This window comes from Euprymna scolopes, chromosome 3, assembly GCF_053919585.1.
Source record: "Euprymna scolopes isolate OS-2025 chromosome 3, ASM5391958v1, whole genome shotgun sequence".
Classification (NCBI taxonomy): domain Eukaryota; kingdom Metazoa; phylum Mollusca; class Cephalopoda; order Sepiida; family Sepiolidae; genus Euprymna; species Euprymna scolopes.
Genome location: NC_136484.1, coordinates 154,495,599 through 154,519,814, shown reverse-complemented (window position 1 = coordinate 154,519,814; position 24,216 = coordinate 154,495,599). Strand labels below are relative to the sequence as shown.

The following is a 24,216-nucleotide window of genomic DNA, read 5'->3' as shown; positions in this document are numbered from 1 at the left end:
GATCATGGTCGTTTCCAAGTTTTCATTTGAAAAGTCCCAAATTCAGTTTGTTCAGTAAGAAACATGGAGATGCAGGTTCGAATTATTTTTTCTTTAATATATATATATGTAATTGTTCAAAAATATCTAATAGTATTTCATTCTCAAAATATTCTATTTTCTTATATTAAAGAAATAATTTTATTAAAAAAATATTCGTGTTGTGTTAAATATTGCTGTTGATTCTTAAATAAAATGCTCAAATAATTAAAAGAAAAATATTATATCTTTAAATAATAAAAACTCGATAATAACCTATTAAAATACGATATCTCATATTTTTTCTCATCGAGACTATATATATATATATATATATATATATATATATATATATAGATATTATATACGCACACATATATATGTATGATGCCTTTAAAATGTTCCCTAATTTTATATATATATATTTGCGAAGAATCACAAGCATATGTGCTAAGACAATGTTACATATTTTATGTAGATCTTTCTCTTGATGAACTTACACCAGAGAAACTGCGTGCACAACTGCAGTTAGCCATAAAGAACAAAGACAAACCAAAATTAGAAAAACTAATTTCGATTGCTGAAGAAGCCCAATATCCAGAACTGTCATATGATCTCCGGGATGCGAGACTTGCCCTCAAAGAACTTGGAGGCGGATTCGGAGGTTAGAAAATACTTAAAATAATTATTCGCTTCTTTTTTATTAATTTATCGAAATATTTTAAATATAACAAAATTATGTGGCATATATAGTTTTATATTTTATAATAATATGTAGTACTATCTTGTTTCTGTAAATATTAGAACATAATGATATTTAATTTCATAATTTTTGCCTTCTTAAATTCTTTATGAATAAGTTTTTGTACGTATTCATTTCATAACAATAAACTGGCTGAATACTAATTGGTTTTCGATTCTCAGGTGGTTTTACACTGGAAGGCCTACGCGAACGGCTGAGGGCCGCGTTCAAATCAAATGACAAAAAGGCTCTCGATGCAACCATTAAAGGAAGTGTATCTGCCGGCTTTCCAGGTATCGATGCCGACATCCAAGATGCTAGACAAGCCTTGTTTAAATTAGAAGGCGGAAAAGGAGGTTGGAAATGCGATTTTACCATTACACTAACTAAATCAAATATTTTCCATGTGATTAATTAATTGTTAAAATAGAAAAATGTATTAAGTTCCTAAATTGTTTTTTCTATGAAAGATAAATAGAATCTGTTGTAATACAATGAGCTATCCATATAAAGAGTCTAATAAGACGTAGTTTATATGTACTTACATGTAAATATTTGCTATAGTAATAAATAAATTTAATACATTTTAAGAATAATTACTTTCATATATTTATAATGTATATTTATAATGACAAATCGTAATTTTAAAAAATGTTTCATAGACTGAAGAAGAAATAATTAGCAAATATTGTTTAATTTTCCACGTAAAATGTGTATAATTTCGTACAAATTATTACGTCCAACAGAACTGAAATCCCCAGATGCACTTCGAGCCCAACTGAAGGCAGCAATCAAAAGTAAGAACAAAGTTGACTTAGAGAATGCCATCATTGAGTGTGAGGAAGCCGGTTTTCCGGAACTTTCTCTTGATCTTCATCAGGCAAGAAACACTCTGGATGGATTAGGCTTTGGACGTGGAGGTTAGTTTATTATATATAACTAATAAGATTTTTTATTCATTTTTCTCTTTCTATCAAGTAAGTTAATTATTAGTGAACGTTGTCTATATTTTATTCATAAACATTTATCAATATATTTAATTTAATTAATTTGTGTACAAAATAAATACATGGTTAAAAATATACTACTGCATTGTATTCATGCATAATTTCTTAAAAATAGAGTAATGATAATTTATTTAGTACAAAGATATAAATATTTCCTTTTATTCTATTTTTATGAACGTAACAAATTTACTCAATTTATACTTTAAAATATTAATCCATTAATTCTGATTTACATGAGGATTTCTGGATCAGTAAAATCGTTCATCTTACTGATGTATAGATATCAAATTAGCTTTTGACCGTTTTGTTTGTCAGGAAAACTCAGTGTAGATGAACTCCGCTTGAAACTAGATGGTGCCATGAAGAAAAATGATCCACATCTTCTTGATAAAGTGATTGCTCAATGTGTAAGTTCTGGATACCCGGAACTTATACCCGATATCAAAGCGGCTAGAATCCACCTGGATTCTCTGGAAGATAGTGACAGAGGTTTGTTTAATACATTTTCAGTAATTAATTACAGAAATTACAGCCTTTTAAAAATTGCATTTCCATAAATATTTCATAATCTTATTCTTGATTTGAATATAAATCAAATTAACTACATATTATAAAATATTCTACAACGCATAGGCTAAATATAATTTTCGTTCGTTGTAAAAGTAAATACCATACATTTGTAATTGATACAACAGAAAAAATGTGTCTTTTCCAAAAATTATATTCCATAATAATTGCTCTTTATATCAAATCTAATTCATAGACCATACTCGTAAAATTCAATGAGAAATATTCATTAATTATACCGAAATTATTTAAGTTAATGCGTTTAAATTGTATATCAATTTAAAACCAGATAATTTTCTTTTATCATATTTCAAAAATATCAATAATTTTGATTATCAGGATCGTGGTCGTTTCCAAGTTTCCATTTGAAAAGCCCTAAATTCAGTTTGTTCAGTAAGAAACATGGAGATGCAGGTTCGAATTTTTAATTCATTTTTTCTTTTTAATGTTTCGAAAATTTCTAATAGTACTAAAATGTTAAAACGTTTAAAATAATCTGTTTTCATTTATTATAGAAATATTTCGGTATTTTTTTTTATTAATAATGCGTTAAATATTACTCATTTTAAAAATAATCTTGAATAATTCAAATTAAATCTTTTTATTACAATTTAAATATTCGGGAATTGATTAAGAGAAAACATCTCAGATTTTTCTTCCATTAAATTTGTGATCATATACATATATATATATATATATATATATATATATATATATATATATATATATATTAATGAACGATGCATAAAACTGTTTCTTAACTAATAATTTATAACTACCAGTAATCAACAAGATGTACTAAGACAATGTTACATAATTTTATGTAGATCTTTCTCTTGATGACCTGACACCAGAGAAACTGCGTGCACAACTGCAGTTAGCTATAAAGAACAAAGACAAACCCAAATTAGAAAAATTGATTGCGATTGCTGAAGAAGCCCAATATCCCGAGTTGTCCTATGATCTCCGTGATGCCCGACTTGCCCTCAAAGAACTTGGAGGCGGATTTGGAGGTTAGAAAATACAATATAATTAATTTTCAAACCATTACAATTTTACTAAGTATTAAATTATTGCATAATAATATGAAATAATTTATTTTATGTTGTTAATTATAATGTATCATCGTGAAAATATTTCTTTAAATATTAGAACATAACGTATCTTATTTAATTCCTTTCGAATGTTTCATTTGTTTGTAATATTTTACAACATTCACACGTATACCTTTAATAATATAAACATCTGAATTCGAACTGAATTTCGATTCTTAGGCGGTTTTACACTGGAAGGCCTGCGCGAACGACTGAGGGCCGCTTTCAAATCAAATGACAAAAAGGCTCTCGATGCAACAATTAAAGGAAGTGTATCTGCCGGCTTCCCGGGTCTCGATGCCGACATTCAAGACGCTAGACAAGCCCTCTTTAAATTAGAAGGCGGAAAAGGAGGTTAGAATTTACATTTATATCTATATAAGATCTATTGAATCATACTTACATATTTAATTTAGTATTACTGAGTTTCACCATGGATGTTTACTTATTAAATTAATCTGGAAATTTAATTTTCAGTGTAAATTAAAGTTTGTTTTTGTATTAAAATACAATATGCAAATCTCCATTAAATTTCAACCAGTGCATATTTATATATGTTCACAATATAGATATACAAATATGTATGAATAAGATGTTGTAGTAATTCAATGAAATACTATAATTTATTCTGTAATATATATTTCTAAAACTGCATTCATTTCTTTGAAATCATATTTGGTATAATATATATATATATTAGACAATATTAAATTATTTTTCCGGTGTAAATAAGTAAGATTCTTTCTAAATTATTACGCTTAACAGAATTAAAAACCCCAGACGCACTTCGAGCCAAACTGAAAGCAGCAATCAAGAGCAAGAACAAAGTTGACTTAGAGAATGCCATCATTGAATGTGAGGAAGCCGGTTTTCCGGAACTTTCTGTCGATCTGAACCACGCCAGAGACACTCTCAATGGTATGGGATTTGGTCGTGGAGGTTAGTTTGTTGGATATCATTGATTTTCTTTATTTTTTATTCCTCCCTTTCTGTCATGTTAATTTCTTATTAATGACTGTTCTTCATGAAAAATTCTTAAATATTAATGCAACAAAGTTGTGTTAAATATAGGTTAAAAATAATACCATAAACTCTCTAATATATTGTATTATTATTATAGAAATGTATCATCCATATAAATACCACAACTATATTTCCTAAAGTTCAGTTATATAAATTTTTTCTTTTGAGAGAATAGTACAGTGAATCTATTGTATAAAATAGATTTATAAGCTTAACGTTAATACATACAATTACTATATTCGTTCCAAGGAATTACATTTGAGACAGTTAAAATTTTCCCGAATAATCATTAGATGCTTTACGTAATACTTTTTTTATCGTGCTACGGAAAAAGATATAATATTGTTATTGGTCGTTTCGTTTGTTAGGAAAACTGAATGTAGATGAACTCCGCTTGAAACTAGATGGCGCTATGAAGAAAAATGATCCACACCTTCTTGATAAAGTGATAGCTCAATGTGTTAGTTCTGGATACCCGGAACTTATACCCGATATCAAAGCGGCCAGAATACATTTGGATTCTCTGGAAGACTCTGACAGAGGTTCGTCTAATAAATTTAATGTCATTATTTGTTGCTATAAAAAGTTGCCAGTTAAGGGGTAAATTATTAATTTCTATGAATATTTTTAAATATATGTTGAGACCGATGTATATATAAGAATTTTTTTTCGCAAATCCGTTGGACAGAATTTATAATAAACCACAGAGTATACTATTATTTTCAAATTATATTTCATATTAATTGTTTTTTTCTCAATCAAAGCAGAAGATATGATTAAAACTGTTTTGTAATGAACCTCAGAGGGGAAGATCATTAACTAAGGCAACATCATATTTTAGTTTATATTTTGAAAACAAAATTTTTATTTTAACCAGATAATTGTTTGTCATTACATCTCTGAAATATCAATACATTATTTGGTTATCAGGATCATGGTCGTTCCCAAGTTTCCATTTCAAAGGTCCTAAGTTCAGTTTGTTCAGAAAGAAACATGGAGACACAGGTTGGAATATTTTATTTATGTTCTAAATTGTTTTCGAGTAAATATTTCATATAAAATTAATTATATTCTCCAAATATGTATTAATAATGTTTTATATGTACACATTAATAAGATTAATTATTGATTGATTATACGATAAAGATAAGTCATAAAATTTGACTCTTTACCTTATTTAAATTAAAGTTTTATGTCTCTTAACAGATACTGACAAATAAATAAAGACACAAAAACTTTTATTACTTCTCTCGACTTTACGCTTACGATCTTAATATATATATATACATATATATATATATATAATTATATATATATAATTATATATATATAATTATATATATATATATGTAAATATAGTATGACAAATTGTTTTTAATTATAAAATATAATACAAATTTTAAAATCGCACTAAGACAATGTTTTACATATGATTTTATGTAGATCTTTCTCTTGATGACCTGACACCAGAGAAACTGCGTGCTCAACTGCAGTTAGCCATAAAGAATAAAGATAAACCAAAATTAGAAAAACTTATTGAGCTTGCTGAAGAAGCCCAATATCCAGAACTGTCATATGATCTCCGGGATGCCAGACTAGCCCTCAAAGAACTTGGAGGCGGATTTGGAGGTTAGAAAATTAAATATAATTAATTCTCTAACTATAAAATATTAATCATGTACCTATAATGGCGCATCGTAATTTGAAATAATTCATTTAATGGTGTTAATAATAATATATTGCTATAAAAATTAGATTTTTATAACATTTACTACCATTAATTCTGTATTATAAATTAACTAAATCTTTTAAAGAGTTCACAATACTTTCGGATAATCCATTTGTTATCGTAAATTAAAATACATTAATCTGTAAATACGTTATTATATACACTAGACTTAATTGTAAGGGGAACATTTCTACTCATTTTAAAGCGCTGATTATTGAAGTTAAAACGGTTTGCAATTTTAACTGAACGTAACTTTGAGGTATTTAATATTAAAGTATCAATAAAATTGATTCTCGGTTATCAGGAAGTTTCTCACTGGAAAATCTGCGTGAACGGCTGAAGGCAGCATTCAAATCAAAGGACAGGAAGAAGTTGGATGTCGCTATTAAAGAAGGCATATCGGCCGGTTTCGCAGACCTTGATGTCGATATTCACGATGCACGAAAAGCACTCTTCAAATTGGAAGGTGGCAAAGGAGGTTAGAGTCTAAAGATTTTGATCTACGAAATAACTTAAAGAATTGTATTTATATTTCCGTTAAATCAATTTATTGATTATCATTAATCATAGTAATGATAGAAATGTGTCGTTTTAAATTCTCATCTTTATTACCATGTCAAACATGATTTGTATTTAGAGTACTAAATACATGGTCAAAAATGTAATTGAATTCAGATTCACATAATATTAATATAAATACGATTTCAGTGTAAACAAAGTCTTATCTTTATGAACTTTTATTAGTATTTTACATTCAACTAACTAAAGACACGCTTAAATATGTAACTAGTTCGATATTATTTTATTTCAAGAATCTTATTTAACATTGATTATTACGTTAAGCAGAACTGAAAACACCAGACGCTCTCCGAGCACAACTAAATGCGGCAATCAAAAGCAAAAACCGGGTTGAATTAGAAAATGCTATTATTGAATGTGAAGAAGCAGGCTTTCCAGAACTTTCCTTTGATCTTCGCCAAGCCAGAGACACTCTTAACGGCATGGGATTTGGTCGTGGAGGTTAGTCCTTGGATTCTTGTTGATTTATTAAGTCGATATCCTTCATTACAATATTATTTGTAAAGTCGTAAACTGTCTCATTCCAGACGTACTTAATATAAGTTAATGCATTTTTATTTATGTTTTATTCTTTTTAAATCACGATTTCAGTGGATATAATTTTCAAATTTACAATAAATTAAAACTTATCAAATCATTCATTTGTTTATATTTCGTTTTCTCCTTCTCCCGTAAACTTATTTTCACTTTACTCCATACTGACAAGGATAATTTTAATATTGTGGTAATTGGTGCGTTTTTGTTTATCAGGAAAACTGAGTTTAGAAAAACTCCGGTTGAAATTAGAAGGTGCTGTGAAGAAAAACGATGCCGACAATCTGGAAAAAGTAATAGCCGAATGTGTCGCTTCGGGATATCCAGAACTTTTACCCGATATTCATGAGGCCAGACTTCATCTGGATGCCCTTGATGAGAGCGATGGAGGTTTGTCTAATTCCTCTAAATCGATTACTGTAATGGAGCCTATTTTACTTTAAGTTATGAATAACGAGATCCTTAGATATCAAAGTATTTTAACAATATTATAATGATTCTTTTCTTTTTAAATCGTAATCCTATACAATCAATATTTTGTATACATTCATACAAAATAATGAAACAGTCTTTAATTATAAGTAAAAATATGAAAGTATAAAACTATGTGGTATCATTATTCATTTTCCATTAAGTTATTAAACTCACTTGAATACAATGAATTACTATTAATTAACTACAACACCTTTTATATGTGAATAAGTTTGCCTTATAAAGTTTCTTGAACTGTGAGATATATTTAAATCGGATCGGGTCATTTATTTATAATTCACTAAAAAGGGGCATTATTTTTTCATCATCAGTTGGATCATGGTCATTTCCTGGATTTCATTTGAAATCTCCCAAGTTCAGTCTGTTTGGTAAAAAACATGGAGATGCAGGTTCGAATCTTTTATTTATTTTCTTTTAAAATATTCTAAACACTCGATAGTTGACATTTCCTTGAAAGCGCAAATAACAAAGATCTTTATTTAATTATAAGATTTTCTTAGTGTTTCCTTGCCGTATTTCTATTAGACATTATATATGTTTTGTGAAATCTTTTTGAATCAAAATATAATAAATGTCATTCACAAATCAATATAAATTCACAACTTTTATTATATAATTGCTAAAACCGAATATACACACGCATATAAGTAATCATCATTTCACAATCAAACAATATCGCCGCTCATACAAGCCATGGAAATAGAGACCAGAAGTCCTAAACTTGAATTTCGCCCTCATTTCGGGATTGTGTGAACTGTGACGTTATTTGGTTGTCGAAATGATTATATATCTTCTCACATTAAAAAAAATCACATGCATGGGTGTATATATTAACACATATACAATATATCATAAATATTCATTTATATTTTTCTTATATTAAATGTTATATATTATATATAATGTTAGAAATAGTTGTATTTCTCACTTAAAATTACATATGTAATTAGGTGAACTATCCTGCTAAGTAATAACATACTATGTTTCAAATTTAAACATGTCGTAAACTTATATAGTTGCTAACATATCAAAAAGTAAAATAGTAACTAAAAATTTGTTACAAATGTAATTTTACATAGATATCTCACTGGAAGACATGACACCAGAAGCCATACGTGAACAGCTTCGGTTAGCTATAAAGAACAAAGACCAACTGAAATTAGAACAACTTATTAATGTGGGAGCCAAATATCCAGAACTAGACGTCGATCTTCGTGACGCCCGAGACGCTCTCCAAAAAATGGGAGGCGAAGTTGGAGGTTAGAATTATTTTTAAAATCTATGCATCATGTAATTCTGTAGTAAAACTGAATATTAACAATTACTTCTAATTTAAATCTATGTCTTCTCATTTTCGATTTACTCTTTAGAGATTGAAATAGTTATACTGCTATAGTCATTGGTACGTTTTTGTTCATCAGGTAAACTGAGTGTAGATCAACTCCGCTTGAAACTAGACGCCGCTATGAAGAAAGAGGATCCAGACCTTCTGGAGAAAGTAATAGCCGAATGTGTCGCTTCTGGATATCCAGAATTGTCACCCGATATCAAAGAAGCAAAACTCCATTTGGGATCTTTAGAAGGAAGTGACAAAGGTGTGTTTCTTTGATTTAATGTGTATTCTCCAATCTCTATAAAAGTCTAATTATTTCTTAACATATTTTCATATTTAACAATAAAATCTCATAATTTCATCACTTATTGCATGACTGTTGATTAATTCTAATTTAATTTCAGTATTTTTTTTATTAAATTAATAAAATTTTTAACATAAGTTCAGAGTAATCCAATAAATAGAACATAAATATATGTTTATTATTTTGTAAATTTTCCTGATTGCTTTTGCAATTGCTTTTAATTAGTTTTTGAAATTAAGTATAATGGAAAACAGTTTTTTTAAGTAATAAAGAGACACAATCTATATGTTTCGTTTAATATTACGTGTTTGGATAAATGGTAATGTCGTAATAAATTTAAACCAGTTTCTCAAATGTAAAAATATTAATATATATATAATCTATATAACATATTGTAGTATAAAAATGAAAAAGTAAATTATGATCTTCTGAGTCAAGAAAAACTTATGAAGTAAATGTTACCAATTATATTCATAAGTAATTATAACTTTGTAATAAGTCAATATAATTAATTTTGATTATCAGGATCATGGTCGTTTCCAAGTTTCCATTTCAAGGCTCCTAAATTCAGTTTGTTCCGTAAGAAACATGGAGGTGCAGGTTCGAATTATTTACAAATTATTATTATGCGTGTTTGAATTTTTAATACTTAGAAAATTTACATTTAAAAAATGTTATTGTTTTTATGGTTGATCAAATTAAAATCATTTATCTTTAATATATATTTAAATTAATGACAATTTTAAACGTTTTATCATTAATAATAATTTAATAACATATCGTAACGAATATTTGTTTGGTAAAAACTGTGTGTCATAAAACAATAAAGTTAAATATAATATAATCATTGCCTAATAATAACTTTCATTAATCCTGACTTTTAAAATATAAAAATCTAATCTTAAATAACAAAGTAAATTAATTCATTTTTAATGTTTTATTTAATATTTACATTAATTATACACTTACAATGTTTACGTGTGCATGAAAACAATCAGACCCATACAATTTTATCTGAAATAATTTGGAATCTTAATTTGTATAAATATGTACTAGTTTAATACAATAATTAATTATGTACTAACATGTAACTTTTACACCTAATTTTACTTAGATATTACTGCGGAAGGCATGACACCAGACTCCCTCAGAGATCAACTGCGTTTAGCTATTAAGAATAAAGACCGACTTAAGTTAGAACAACTTATTGACATTGCCGAGAAATCCAGACTTCCAGGACTGGAGTTTGATCTCCGTGACGCACGAGAAGCCCTACTAAAATTGGAAGGCGCATCCGGAGGTTAGATAATTTAATCCAAAATTTTATTAGTTAAATAATAATAATTACCTGAAATGATATGTGAATTTGAATTAAAATAAATTACTTATAAATTATGTATCGACTTATGGTAAGTTCAATCGGCATAAAAAATAATCGTTTGATCAAATAAATGATTCTTTAATGTGTATTTGTCAATTAACATTTTTAAGATAAGTAACGTCACTATATAATCGGTGATAGTTTGCACATATGCAATATTTTATGGCGGATCTTACCAGAAATATCATTAAATAATATCAAAATTAGTAATGGGATGATTCGAATATTTTTCCCCAATTCCAATACAATTACCGACTCAGTTCTAAATTTCCGATTCCTATACAATTACTGCTTCCGATTCGTTTATGACATTTTAATATAATATAGAGTTGTTTTTCTTTCCTTTCTTTTCGGATTGCCCTAAAACACATGTAATATGTGCGAACGTAAATAACACACTTGCGAGAGTTAATCCATAGAAATTTGTTTTACAAGCAATTTAAAAATCAATAAATATCTATAATTATTAGTAGTATTATCAATGGAAAATAAAGTTATAAATAAAATAAACAAAACAAATAAATATTAAAATAATCGTTTTTGGCATTGGAAAATAAGCACGATTTCATTTTTTTTCCTTTTTGATTCCCGGTTTAAATTTGGATTAATTGTCCTAAGCCAAATCAAAATATATCTTGGAACGCCTGTTCCGAATATATATTTTGTATATAAAGTTAGAGATAACATTCAAATCAGATTACAGGAAAATATTTTTTTATGACTATTAGAAAATTTGATTTTTTTTTCACTACTAATTTTAATTCCCTGATCCATTTTTTAAATATCAAAATGACCTTTTCTCTTACAAATATTTTAACAACACTAATTATGTCAATCAGGGGTAAAACCACTCGATGTCCTGCGAGGTGAACTCCACGCAGCCATGAAATCTAAGAACAAGCTAGAATTGGAGAAGGTTATCAATGAATGTGTGGCAGCTGGTTATCCAGAGCTATCCGTTGATCTCCCTCAGGCCAGGGATATTCTAGATGGTCTGGGATCTGGGCACGAAGGTTAGTTCATACGTTGTCTAACATCAATTCATTTATTTTTCATAATCATTTACAATAAGTATCACTAGATAAGATATTTTATTGAAAACCTTTTTTTTGAAATGATATTTAATATATGACACTTTTACTTATATACTCATTTTAATTTAAACAAATCCAACTAAATATTTTAATGACAAATATTGTTATTTGTTCAAAAATGTATCGGTGATGAAACCATCCCTAATAATCTGAATTTAAATATATTTACAGTGATATTTCTTCTAACTAATATAATCGAGTTTTCTCTTGTTCTAAATTACAAATTCATCATTTATGATCATTTGAATTCATGACTTTAATCGTTCGAAATGTTTTCAGATTGTTCTAACTTTTCATGTTATCAACCTAAGTAAATCATATGACATATATTAATAGTAATTATTTTATATTCGTTGTATAAGATATTAATTTCATTACTATGATAATTGTACTGTGTAATACACTCATCTTCACTTTCATACGTGAAACTATTCATTTACATGTGCAAATGTGTCAAGTCAGCATTCACGTCAATTATAATCCATCAATAGATAATCATCCGATTTCATTTTATTATTGTTTTTCTTTTCTTGTCCGTGCTATCGCCTAGTGATAACATTCAACACATAATATTATATGAAACTAAATATCCATATCCACATGTTAAAACCATTAGATTCATATGACACGGCTCACCTAACTCATAAAATGTATTGACTTTTCCGGTATTCTATCTCTTTATCACCTACCTTTGGGTAGTAATGGTATTGTCATTTCTTTATTGGTACGTTTTGTTTGTCAGGAAAACTGAGTGTAGATAAACTCCGCCTGAAGCTAGATAAAGCGATGAAGAAAAACGATCCAGACCTTCTTGAGAAAGTAATAGCCGAATGTGTCAAATCCGGATACCCGGAACTTTCGCCCAATATCCACGAGGCTAGATTTCATCTGAAATCTCTTGAAGCATCTCACAGAGGTTTGATCTATCCATTTATATTGGTCCCGATTTGCATCATTTTCTATAATATCACATAAATGAGTAAATTACATGTTTAAAGAAACTCTTCATAACATTGTATTTCTGAAATATTTATGTAAATGTAAGATATCTAGAAAATCAACTATGGTAATTCATTTTAATTAAAAAATATTAATATGTATCTGATAAATTCAAGTTAAGTAACAGACTAACGTCACGAAATAAAGATTCAATTTTACTTGTGTTACAGGACGGTTAACTCTAATCAGAGATAATTTCGTATAAAAGTGTATATAAGCAAAATATGTCTTTTACTTAATAATTAATAATGAATATAAAAATGATTTGTCTTCAAAATGTGATTAATTTTAATTATCAGGAACTATGTCATTACCTCGATTCCATTTGAAATCTCCTAAGTTCAGTCTCTTCCATAAGAAACATGCAGAAGCAGGTTCGAATATTTCTACTTTTATGTATTCTATACAATTTTTTTGAAAATTATTAAATTGTGTAAATTACCTTCAAGATTGTATTTTAATAAACGCCAGCTCAATTACTCTTATTTTATGCTGAATAATTTTTTTCTGAATGATAAAGATACATACATCGGATCCATTGAATATCAGAATGAGTTTATACTAATATATTCTAATATTTTTCGGTATATAAGACGCGAGTTTTATCGTTTATAAAAAAATTAACTCATAGCATATTTTAGCACATAATTTTTCAGTTGATTTCTAATTTAAATTTACTTTACTAAAAATATCAGCACGTATTGCAAGCTCTTTATTTATATAGTATTTTTAAATTGAAATGTGCGTCTTATATACTGTGAAATACGATATCTTATCAAATTAAAATGCTCCTAAAATATATATTATATAAAGACTCTTTCATTGAAAAAGCACTAATTTTATAATGATCTGTGACGATGATAAATAACTCTTAACGGATGCTGCAAATATTATACACTATCTTGTATTAATCTAAGCAGCCTATCCCACTTTATCTAATTAATCATTATTCATCTCATATGATGAAATATTTTGATTCAAATTTTCATTAAATATTAAGAAGTAAACATAAATATTGCCAGAGCAATTGGGATTCATCAATCCCTCTTTATATAGCATAAAAATGCACTTGAAAAATCTCTATACATGAAAATTATCAGTCCTTTTCATGCAATAAAAAAACTATAATATGGTTCCACTTAGATATCTCTCTGGAAGACCTGCCACCAGCGAGACTGCGAGCTCAGTTGCAGTCAGCTGTGAAACACAAAGACCGAGCAAGATTGGAGAAACTGATCCACATTGCTGAAGAAGCCAAGTACCCAGAAATTTCGTTTGATCTTCGTAGTGCACGGGACGCACTGAAGAAAATGGGAGGCGGATTCGGAGGTTAGAAATATTCGACATAATAATTTATATCTATTTTAATCTTATAAAATGGGTATCCATTATAACCAAAATGTTTATATATAATAACTAGTGATGGGACGATTCCAATATGTTTACTTATTCCGATCCAATTACCGATCTACATTTTAAAATCAACTTAAAAGTATGGTTTCCATTGTTTTTTTCTGATTGTGTAATTTTGCAGAGAGTCTTCATTTACATTAAAATCTTAGTATATGTATATATATATATATATATATATATATATATATATATATATATATATATATATACACACATTTCTTAATGTTTTCCTTTTATGTATCGTATCCAAGATTACAACTCATTGTAAAATATTTATGAATATTATTCATTTGTGCGAGAAATATAAAATTACGTTTTAATTTGAACAAAATAACAAATAAGTAAGTAAAAATCGCATTTGGATCGGAAATTAATCTATTATTTTTCTGATTCCGATATCTCAGAGAGTTCCGATTTTTTTCGATTTCGATTCTGATTAATAGTCCCAATATTAATAATAACACACCATGATACGCATAACAATTCAAAAGAATTGGTTTCATTTCATACAGTTAATATGGCAACATGAAAGCCATGCATGTAGAGTCATTGTATAAAGGAATTATTCCATTTGATTTACAAAACAAAAAAACCTATGTCTGTTATTGTTTATTAAGAAAAAATATGAGTAAAATTGATTTTCGATTATCAGGAAGTCTCTCCCTGGAAAATCTACATGAAAGACTGAATGCGGCCTTCGAATCAAATGACATGAAGAAGTTGGATGAAGCCATTAAAGATTGTGTGACAGCCGGCTTTACTGATTTAGATGATGACATCCATAAAGCCAGGAAAACCCTTCACAAATTGGACAGCGGCAAAGGAGGTTAGAGTAAACAGATTTATATCGACCTTTATCAAATATGTTTACTTACTAAAACATGTTTGTAAAGCAACATTGCCTACAAAATTATAACATTTAAACCCCTTGAATTAAACTCCATTAATTTTTTTTCTGTTAAATTCAAAGTAAGCTCTATATTTCGTCCACTTTCATTTGTTAAATTGTTATCAAACTTTCTTGAGAATTACATTACAATGTTTTATTAAATAAAATGAATTCAGCGAAATATTTTCATATACTTTTAATGCAGTAATGAGGCAATTATGTCTTTATGATTTAATATAACATGGTATTTACTTACCAATTACGTTAATCAGATCTGAAATACCCGGATGTTCTCCGTGGCCGACTGGTGGCCGCAATCAAAACTAGAAATAAAGTTGAATTGGAGAATGCCATCATTGAAGGCGAGGAAGCCGGTTATCCGGAACTTTCTCATGATCTTTGTTTGGCCAGAGACACTCTGGAGAGTATGGGATTTGGACGTGGAGGTCAGTGTATGGGGTATTAATTTGTTAACTCTTTCCGTAGTGTTTCTCACTTTAATCGGCTTTTGCACCACCTCTAAAGACTACTAATGCACTTCAGTTGTTAATGTGTTGATATATATATATTTGTATTTATTGTATAAACGAATATCCAGTGGTCGCCATCTTTGTCGAACGGATTGTAAAGACATGTCAATTTGAGTATATATATCTATGACATTTATTTCCGATTAAAACATTTAATATAAATGATTTACAGCAATACAAATACTATTTTATTCATGACGTCGACCTATTCTTATTTTAGCAATAAAATGACAATTTTTTATAATTTATATATAATTTTTATAGACTTTATTTATCAACACATATCGACATTCACTTTTTTACTCTACCTTTTTCTTTATTATCACTGGAGTGGGTTGTAACAATGCATTTTAACTTTCTTTTTATTTTCTATTATTTTCTGGTCGTATCGAATCTAGTGTTCTAGCATTTCTTCTGTTGATTCAAGGTATACAGCATCAATATCTTTCCCCTTCTTATTTATAATATACATTCATACGAACCAATACATCATGAATATGATCATTAGTTATATGCTTTTCTTTCTATAATGGAGTTTATTTATCATCTTTATAAAACTACGAAACAAAAATGATCGTGTAACACATGTTATAAAAGAACATGAACATTACTCTTATCACGTTCGATGTACATTTTACTGTAAAATAACGAAACAACTAATCGAAGTGAAACTTACAACTAAAAAATATATATACGAGTTAACTTTTACGGAAACAATAAATACGCGGGTGAAATTATACATTAAACAAATAAACTGTCTATCTCTACAGAAAATGTAAATAAAACACCTCTTTTCCTATAAACAAATACTATTTTGGTAACCAAAAAGTCAAATAAATTATTTCCTTTATTTTTTATTATTAGTTCTCAAAGTTAAACTTTCATTCTTTAGCCCATAAAATGAAATTTTCATACGTTATTAACTTTTCCTTTCTTGGATTATTATCACTTATTAAAATTTATAATGTTTAATATTAAGCCTTTCCTTCCTTGCTCATAAAATATATTTGCAAATGTGATTATTGAAGCAGGCTGGACACACGTACGTACACTTCTATTGCATCGATAACCTGGGAAATAACTATCGTACATTTTAAATATTTGCTTTATCAGAGGTCAATAACTTCTTGGCTCATTCTATCACGAATTCTTTCATTTCTGGTTGCACATATGCTGTAGTATCTAAACTGCACAACTCACTTTAGTCACGCAGTCTTCTCTTCTTTTTCTTTACTGCTACTTATGTTGTACATGGGGATGGAGTTAATGTTTTTATTGGAACGTTTTTGCTTGTCAGGAAAATTGAGTGTAGATAAACTCCGTCAGAAACTAGAAGATGCTATGAAGAAAAATGATCCAGAAGTTTTAGAGAAAGTGATAACTGAATGTATCTGTTCCGGACACACGGAACTTTTACCCGATATCGAGGACGCCAGACTCCATCTGGAATCCTTGGAAGAAAGTGATCGAGGTTTGTTTCCATCTCTTATATCGAATTTAAGATTTTAAACGATTCACTGAATTAACATCATCTGAATTGTATCATTTTTATCTGTAATAATTTATCCTGCTTAAGAAGCACATTTCTGTTTTAAAGATAATAAATTTATAGTTTTATTAAATATTTAGAAGATAGATAGAGAATCTATTAAAACGCATTTCTTCATTACAACTGAGATTCTATCGTTGTAAAATATAAAAATGCTTTATAGTTTATTCATCGTTAGGCTATTTTAATACTTGATATATTATTCATATATTGCAGCGATAGATATTATTATATAAACAGAAAGCTTCACAAAAAATCATATACAGTAGAACCCTAGGATACGGTGGCCCTAGGATACAATTTTTTCAGGTTACCATGTGGAATACGATGTTTTTTTTTCCGGCCCCTGGTTACGGATTTGATTATATACATGTCTAATATATGCTATACTTTGTTACTAATTTTAGTGCCGTATCCCGGGGTTCTACTGTAACAAATTTCCTTACTTATTTATATATTATTTCTTAATGGAGTATTCCTTTAAAGTAACTGAAAAACGATTCATCTCTGCTGAATAAATTGCTTCCAAATCATCACATTACGAAATAAAAATAAACATGATTTAATGTCTAATATCAGAGTATTTTTAAACTCTTTTTCTTAAACATTTTTGGTCATCAGGATCTCTGACAATTCCTGGCTACCATGTGAAACTTCCTAGCCTACGAATATACCAGGAGAAACCAGGAGAAGAAGGTTCGAAACATTTACCCCGCTTTCGATTATTTTTCTTAACTCTTTATAATTTTATTTAAAAAATAGAACTATAACTTTATTTATTATAAAGCATTTAAGTATTTAAACAAATGTCGTCAAATGTATTTATTATAAAGCATGTTAAAAATGAATTTTGATAATGTCTTAATACGGGAATCATGGTGAATGAATTTTTTGATTTATGCTTTGACGATGCCAGCTGAAACGATATATGTTAAATAAATATTGACAGTTCTACTTTCTGTGATTCCGAGCAGTGCAGAATTTCCGGGGTAGTCTCTAGAGATTCAAGTACACTGTTACGAAATTCTTCGGGGAAATTCTGAAAGGGGGCAATTCTGATACCTGATTGCAAGGCGATTCCGCTATTGAGGCCTCATGCAATATTCAAATCCTTACTATATTGTTGAGACCCTCTCGATTTCAGAATTCTTGGTATCAGCTTGTAAATCCTATAAGATCAATTCCTGGTACTTTGTTCCAAGCTCTTAGGAGCATTCTTAGTTTAATATATCTCTTTAACTACACTATTATATTCCTTGATCAACCATTCGTACTTCAATCACCCTCAACAATGGAAGGGTATTTTATATCTTTTTTAACTTAAGTGTAAGGACTCTGTAATTTTCGAGATACATTAATCGAGATACATTAATCGTTTAGGTGATTTATCTCGGAAGTAATTAGCTAAATAAAACACATTTTGAATTATTAAAAATTCGTACGAATTGACAAAAAATGCTTGAGATTTTTCATCTATTTGTGTAATAAGTTACATTTTTCTATTTAAATGAATCACAATTACATGAAAAAAATTAAGAATTAGTAAACCAACTAAAAACCTATATTTAAACATTTCAATCAAACAAATATTGCCAGTTTGAAAGATATACTTATTATTGATTCTGAGCGAATTGTCGTAAATTATTCCATATAGATGTCTCTGCAGACGTGTCTGTGTCACCAAGCACTCTGAGTGACCAGTTACGTTCAGCTGTAAAGCATCACGACCGATTGGCTTTAGAACGACTTATCCAGGTGGCCGAAAATGCCCGATTTCCAGAACTTGGCTTGGACCTTCGTGAGGCACGGGAAGCTCTTCACAAATTAGGAGGCGGATTTGGAGGTTAGAAAATTACAGATAATTACAAATGATCTTTATATTTTAATGTTAATAATTCACAGGCAGCTTTTTAAATAAAATCTTATATATGGTTAAATGATGTAATTCAAAAGTTAAATTATATTTAAATTTAGGTGCATAATGTTACGTTTCAAACTATACAGTGAAGTATTGATAGTATAAATCATATTTCGAAATATACAGTTATCAATCATTTTTCGCTGTTTTTAGATGCAGCAAAACATCATAATATACAATTCTGTTAAAATAATTGAAACATATGTGTACTCTGAAATAAATTGTTTTACTTATAAAACTTCCAAATAACGATAAATTCATTTGATATTCACTTGGAAATATACGTTTTATTGATTTGATTTACGCTTTATTTTATTGAAACTGTTACATTAATTCGAATCTCAATTGTCAGGATTATTGTCCCCTGAAGACACACGTCAGCGATTGAAATACGCTATAAAATCGAAGAACAAGAAACTCTTGGATGCAGCCATCAAAGAAAGTACCTCGAGTGGCCTGCCTGGTCTGCATTCAGAAATACAAGAAGCAAGGGAAACCTTGCATAAATTGAAGTCTGGTAAAGGAGGTTAGGTTCGATTAAAATCTATATTTTACAGAGGAAATAAAACTAATTTAAATTGAAAATAATTCCAAAAATATTTAAATAATTAAACTACTGAAATATTTTTCATAGATTAAATAAAAATATTATATCATATTTAGTTAAAAAATAGAGTTACATAAAAATATTTTCACCTTGAATATAATTCGTTATTATGTATTAATTGTAATCGTTCACGAATTCATAAATCTGATACTTTAAGAAATTACTATTCTTTATTCTATGAAATTGAAACTTATAAAGAGCTAACGTTGCCGGTTTACTTTTACGTGTAAAATACAAACTCCTAATTACGTTAATCAGGACTCCCATCGCCGGATGCAATTCGTGGTCATTTGAGGTCAGCACTCGAGGTAAAGAGTCGATCTCATTTGGAGAAAGCCATCATGGAATGTGAGCAAGCTTGTTATCCGGAACTTTCTCTCGATCTGCGTCACGCCAGAGACACTCTGGAGAGAATGGGCTTTGGGCGCGGAGGTTAGTTAATGGGTCATTCATTATTAATTCCTTTATAATCTGCTTTCTTATTTTCGGCGAGTAACGCCACATTTAACATTTCTACGGCTTTTCTGTAACCATTTCGATTATTATAAATAATTACTATAAAAATAATGGACAACTCTTTTCGTTCTTATGAAGTTAGCAAATTTTCATAATCATATAAAACCTGCTAAGAGCAATAAATAACATACATGCTTTAACAAACTGCATTCATCACCCTAATGATTAATGAGTATTGATCAAAACGCTTTACCGACACAGGTTGTCCATTGTTTTTATACAATTCATGTTAAAATATATATATTTCAATATACAATTTTATTTACTCCACTACATCGTATTAAAGTTTATTTTTCGAGCAAATACCCTCTCTATATTTTCAAATACTCTAGTAATCATATTTAAACAACTAACACTTTTAATCTTCTTGATGAAAACTGTAAAAAAAAAAGTAAACATTTGATGATCTGTTAGATTTTATGATCAATCGAGTCTGTAAAAAATAACGCTAAATGCTATCGAGATAAATTTCTTCAAACATTTCTATCAATTTCTATCAAATTTGTATCAATTTATTTTCTGAATTAATAAGTATATTTGCGACTGAAAAGTAAACATGAATATACGGAGCTACGGTGTTTTACTTCAGGGCACAAAGAAAAGTATTTTCTATTTCTATTAAGTGATATGTGTTCACTATTAAGCTCAGAATTCTTCAAAATTATTATCATACGTTTCCTTTTTTCATCGGGTTAATAATTGTAAATATATATATGTTTTACCATAGAAGAAAAGTCTTTCCTTGGAATATTTTTTCATCAAAATTTACTTCTTTTCTTTCTTTCTTATTTCCATCAATTCTTTCTTTCATATTTCAATGAATTTCTCATGTCATTCATTTAAATCTTTCAAGACGAGTAATAAAAAGAGAACTTCCAGTTTCATCTTTTTATATACTCGTCATTTTCACTATCTTACTAGTTGTCTTGAGGTGGGAATAAAGTTGCTATGTTTAGTCATTAGTACTTTTGTTTGTCAGGAAAATTGAGTGCAGAGAAACTACGCGTGAAACTAGAGAATGCTATGAAGAAAAACGACCCTGAAGTTCTAGAGAATGTCATAACTGAATGTGTCAGTTCTGGGTATTCAGAGCTTATGCCAGAAATCCAGGATGCCAGGATTCGTCTGGAATCTCTGGAAAAAAGTGGTGAAGGTTTGTTTCTATGGTTTTTATTGCTTACAGAGCTTTATAAAAATTATCGCTAACACCGATTGTATATAATTATGATTCCTAAAGTATTTACGCGCTTTTCTTTTCGAATTAAATAAATATTTAAAAAAATATTTTATATTTTATAAAAATTATCGCTAACACCGATTGTATATAATTATGATTCATAAAGTATTTACGCGCTTTTCTTTTCGAATTAAATAAATATTTAAAAAAATATTTTACTTTTTTATGCAAAACATGGAATTTAAAGCACAATATAAAATATTATTTAAAATAGAAATAAAAAAAATCAAATATTTCTTATAAGTAAACCTATTTTCTCATAATTTACATAAACCTTCTAATATAATGCTATTTGGTTTATTTAAATCTCATTACATTTTGAGGTTTATCTAATTTTACTAAATATTTGTAAAAAAATAATTTACTTCTAAACGTTTTATAAAAATTGTGACTAAGTTTAATTGCTGTAAAAGACAAATTTATTGGAGTTATGTAAATGACATTCCAGCTCAAAATATCACAATAAATATCTATTAATTTTATTCATTTCGGACATCAGGATCAACATCTTCTCCCGGCCTGCACGTGAAACTTCCTAGCATGCAATTGTTCCGAAAAAAATCCGGCGTTGGAGGTTCGAATCTTTCATTTGATAATCATCGTCTAAATAAGTGCAATAATCGCTTTTCCGTATATAATTTAAATATACAACTCATCAGTCAAACGTTTCATATTAGTCTATGTGACACATAAAGTTTGTTTAGAGGTAATGGATCTTCGATGTAATAATCCATTAATTCATAAATTATGGTGAATGCAGAAATAGAAGGAAATCTCTTGTTATACTTTTCAAATATGTATATATATATATATATATATATATATAATATATATATATATGAGTGTATAAATGTATAAATATTTGCATAAATGTATATATATATATATATTTATATATACACACAAACATATATACACATATTTGAAACATATAACAGATTTGCTTCTAAGCATAATTTGTCTGATACTTTATGAACAGTAAAACTTAATTTTAATAAAGGCAAATGATAGATAAATTCGTACGAATTCTGTTGTTAACTTGTAGAAATATTTTAAAATATTCTATTTATTTTAACATAGCATTTGTCGTGGTATTAAATTAAATAAAAGAAAAAATAAAATAACGCAGTCAAAATCTTATGAAAAATCCATGTAACTAAAGTAGTACTTAGGTCTACGTCTAATGTTGTTCGGCAATGGCACATTATAGTTAACAGCAGAAAATAAATAATAAACAAATTTACAACAAATAACATATATTAAACAATAGAAAATTTACTTTTCGATCGATTTAAATAGCTTTTACATTTTGATATTTTTGTAAGTGTTCGTTTTTTTTCAGATTTTCTATCGTTTCCTAGAAAGCTTATAACCACAAATTCAAGATAATGGGACCATGCAATTCTTCACATCACGTAAAATACGACGCCATCTTAAATTCGTATTTTTGGAAACTTCTTATGTTACGATATAAAACCTAAAAAAAAAGCAAACACTTAAAAAGAGTGAGATACTGAAAAGCTATGCAAGTAGATAGAAAATTAATTTTTATTGCGTTTGGTATAATTTATTTGTTGTACATGTTTTATTATTTTCTGCTGTCAGCTATAATAGTACATTGCCTGCTATTCATATTGGGGTAATACAGAGACATGCTGGAAAGTATAAAATTAAGTCGGGAGGTCAGTTTCCGGGATATTACATCATAATTTATCACCTCTCTTTCTATTATTATATCTAATATTACCAAATAGATTATCAAGAATGACTGCTTGCTTAATTAACTAGATTTTATTTCTAGTGGTAATAAATAAAGTTAATACAAAACTGTATACAAATTTGCTTATGTTTTAGTAACTTTATGTGTAAAAATAGGATGTGAATAAAATAATACGTTCATTTATTCATAAAATATCTAATTATTATTTACATAGATGTATCTGCTGATATAACTTCTCCTAAAAATATGCGTGATCAACTGCGCTCAGCTGGAATGAAAAAAGATCGATCTGTTCTGGAAAGGCTTATCCAGGATATTGAATCTATCCAATTACCAGAACTGGGGATCTATCTTCGTGATGCTCGTGAATCTCTTCACAAACTCGGAGGCGGATATGGAGGTTAGCCAATCACAAAAAAAATCATCTGCATTAAAATTGTTTGTGTTTATATTTCAATTAAATTCATTTTATTTAATAATTCTTGACTAATTTAAATTGTAAGAAGAATGTTCTTTTTAAATCAAATTTCTATGTAATCCTTAATATCAAATTATTCCTGTTGATGTAGAATTATCTACATCAGTATCTTTATTATTGGTCCCGTATTTTTTATATAGAAATGTTCAATTAAAATTAACATTTAATTATCAGGGTCTATAACCCTCGAAAGCATGCGCCATCAGTTGAAGACAGCCATCAAATCAAAGGATAAGAAAGTGTTGGAGTCAACAATTAAAGACGCCGTATCAGCTGGCCTTCCTGGACTTGATGCCGACATTCACGAAGCCAGAGAAACCTTATATAAATTGAATGGTGGCAAAGGAGGTTAGAAGAAAGTTTTATATACGCATCAACGTTTTATGTCATAAGGTTACGCAAAATTCAAAGCTTCAAGTTATTTTTATAATGAATAATATTCAAAATGACCTCAGACAATACA

The 24,216-nt window shown here is 28.5% G+C and overlaps 1 protein-coding gene across 2 annotated transcripts in view; it reads left to right on the top strand.

Annotated features, from left to right (window-relative positions):
- LOC145259887 (uncharacterized) overlaps window positions 1–24,216 on the top strand; it is a 575,878-nt gene that overhangs the window by 548,248 nt on the left and 3,414 nt on the right. For both annotated transcript variants that reach the window (XM_080117779.1, XM_080117787.1), the window contains 35 exons: window positions 1–75; window positions 497–682; window positions 943–1,116; window positions 1,507–1,680; window positions 2,083–2,256; window positions 2,674–2,748; window positions 3,162–3,347; window positions 3,609–3,782; window positions 4,194–4,367; window positions 4,820–4,993; window positions 5,382–5,456; window positions 5,895–6,080; window positions 6,485–6,658; window positions 7,027–7,200; window positions 7,510–7,683; window positions 8,097–8,174; window positions 8,865–9,044; window positions 9,207–9,380; window positions 9,948–10,022; window positions 10,537–10,722; window positions 11,643–11,816; window positions 12,640–12,813; window positions 13,196–13,270; window positions 14,040–14,225; window positions 14,962–15,135; window positions 15,471–15,644; window positions 17,026–17,199; window positions 17,899–17,973; window positions 18,932–19,120; window positions 19,548–19,721; window positions 20,061–20,234; window positions 21,298–21,471; window positions 22,055–22,129; window positions 23,490–23,675; window positions 23,928–24,101. In XM_080117779.1, coding sequence (XP_079973905.1) covers window positions 1–75; window positions 497–682; window positions 943–1,116; window positions 1,507–1,680; window positions 2,083–2,256; window positions 2,674–2,748; window positions 3,162–3,347; window positions 3,609–3,782; window positions 4,194–4,367; window positions 4,820–4,993; window positions 5,382–5,456; window positions 5,895–6,080; window positions 6,485–6,658; window positions 7,027–7,200; window positions 7,510–7,683; window positions 8,097–8,174; window positions 8,865–9,044; window positions 9,207–9,380; window positions 9,948–10,022; window positions 10,537–10,722; window positions 11,643–11,816; window positions 12,640–12,813; window positions 13,196–13,270; window positions 14,040–14,225; window positions 14,962–15,135; window positions 15,471–15,644; window positions 17,026–17,199; window positions 17,899–17,973; window positions 18,932–19,120; window positions 19,548–19,721; window positions 20,061–20,234; window positions 21,298–21,471; window positions 22,055–22,129; window positions 23,490–23,675; window positions 23,928–24,101 — 5,394 coding nt within the window. The remainder of the gene's footprint in view (window positions 76–496; window positions 683–942; window positions 1,117–1,506; window positions 1,681–2,082; window positions 2,257–2,673; window positions 2,749–3,161; window positions 3,348–3,608; window positions 3,783–4,193; window positions 4,368–4,819; window positions 4,994–5,381; window positions 5,457–5,894; window positions 6,081–6,484; window positions 6,659–7,026; window positions 7,201–7,509; window positions 7,684–8,096; window positions 8,175–8,864; window positions 9,045–9,206; window positions 9,381–9,947; window positions 10,023–10,536; window positions 10,723–11,642; window positions 11,817–12,639; window positions 12,814–13,195; window positions 13,271–14,039; window positions 14,226–14,961; window positions 15,136–15,470; window positions 15,645–17,025; window positions 17,200–17,898; window positions 17,974–18,931; window positions 19,121–19,547; window positions 19,722–20,060; window positions 20,235–21,297; window positions 21,472–22,054; window positions 22,130–23,489; window positions 23,676–23,927; window positions 24,102–24,216) is intronic.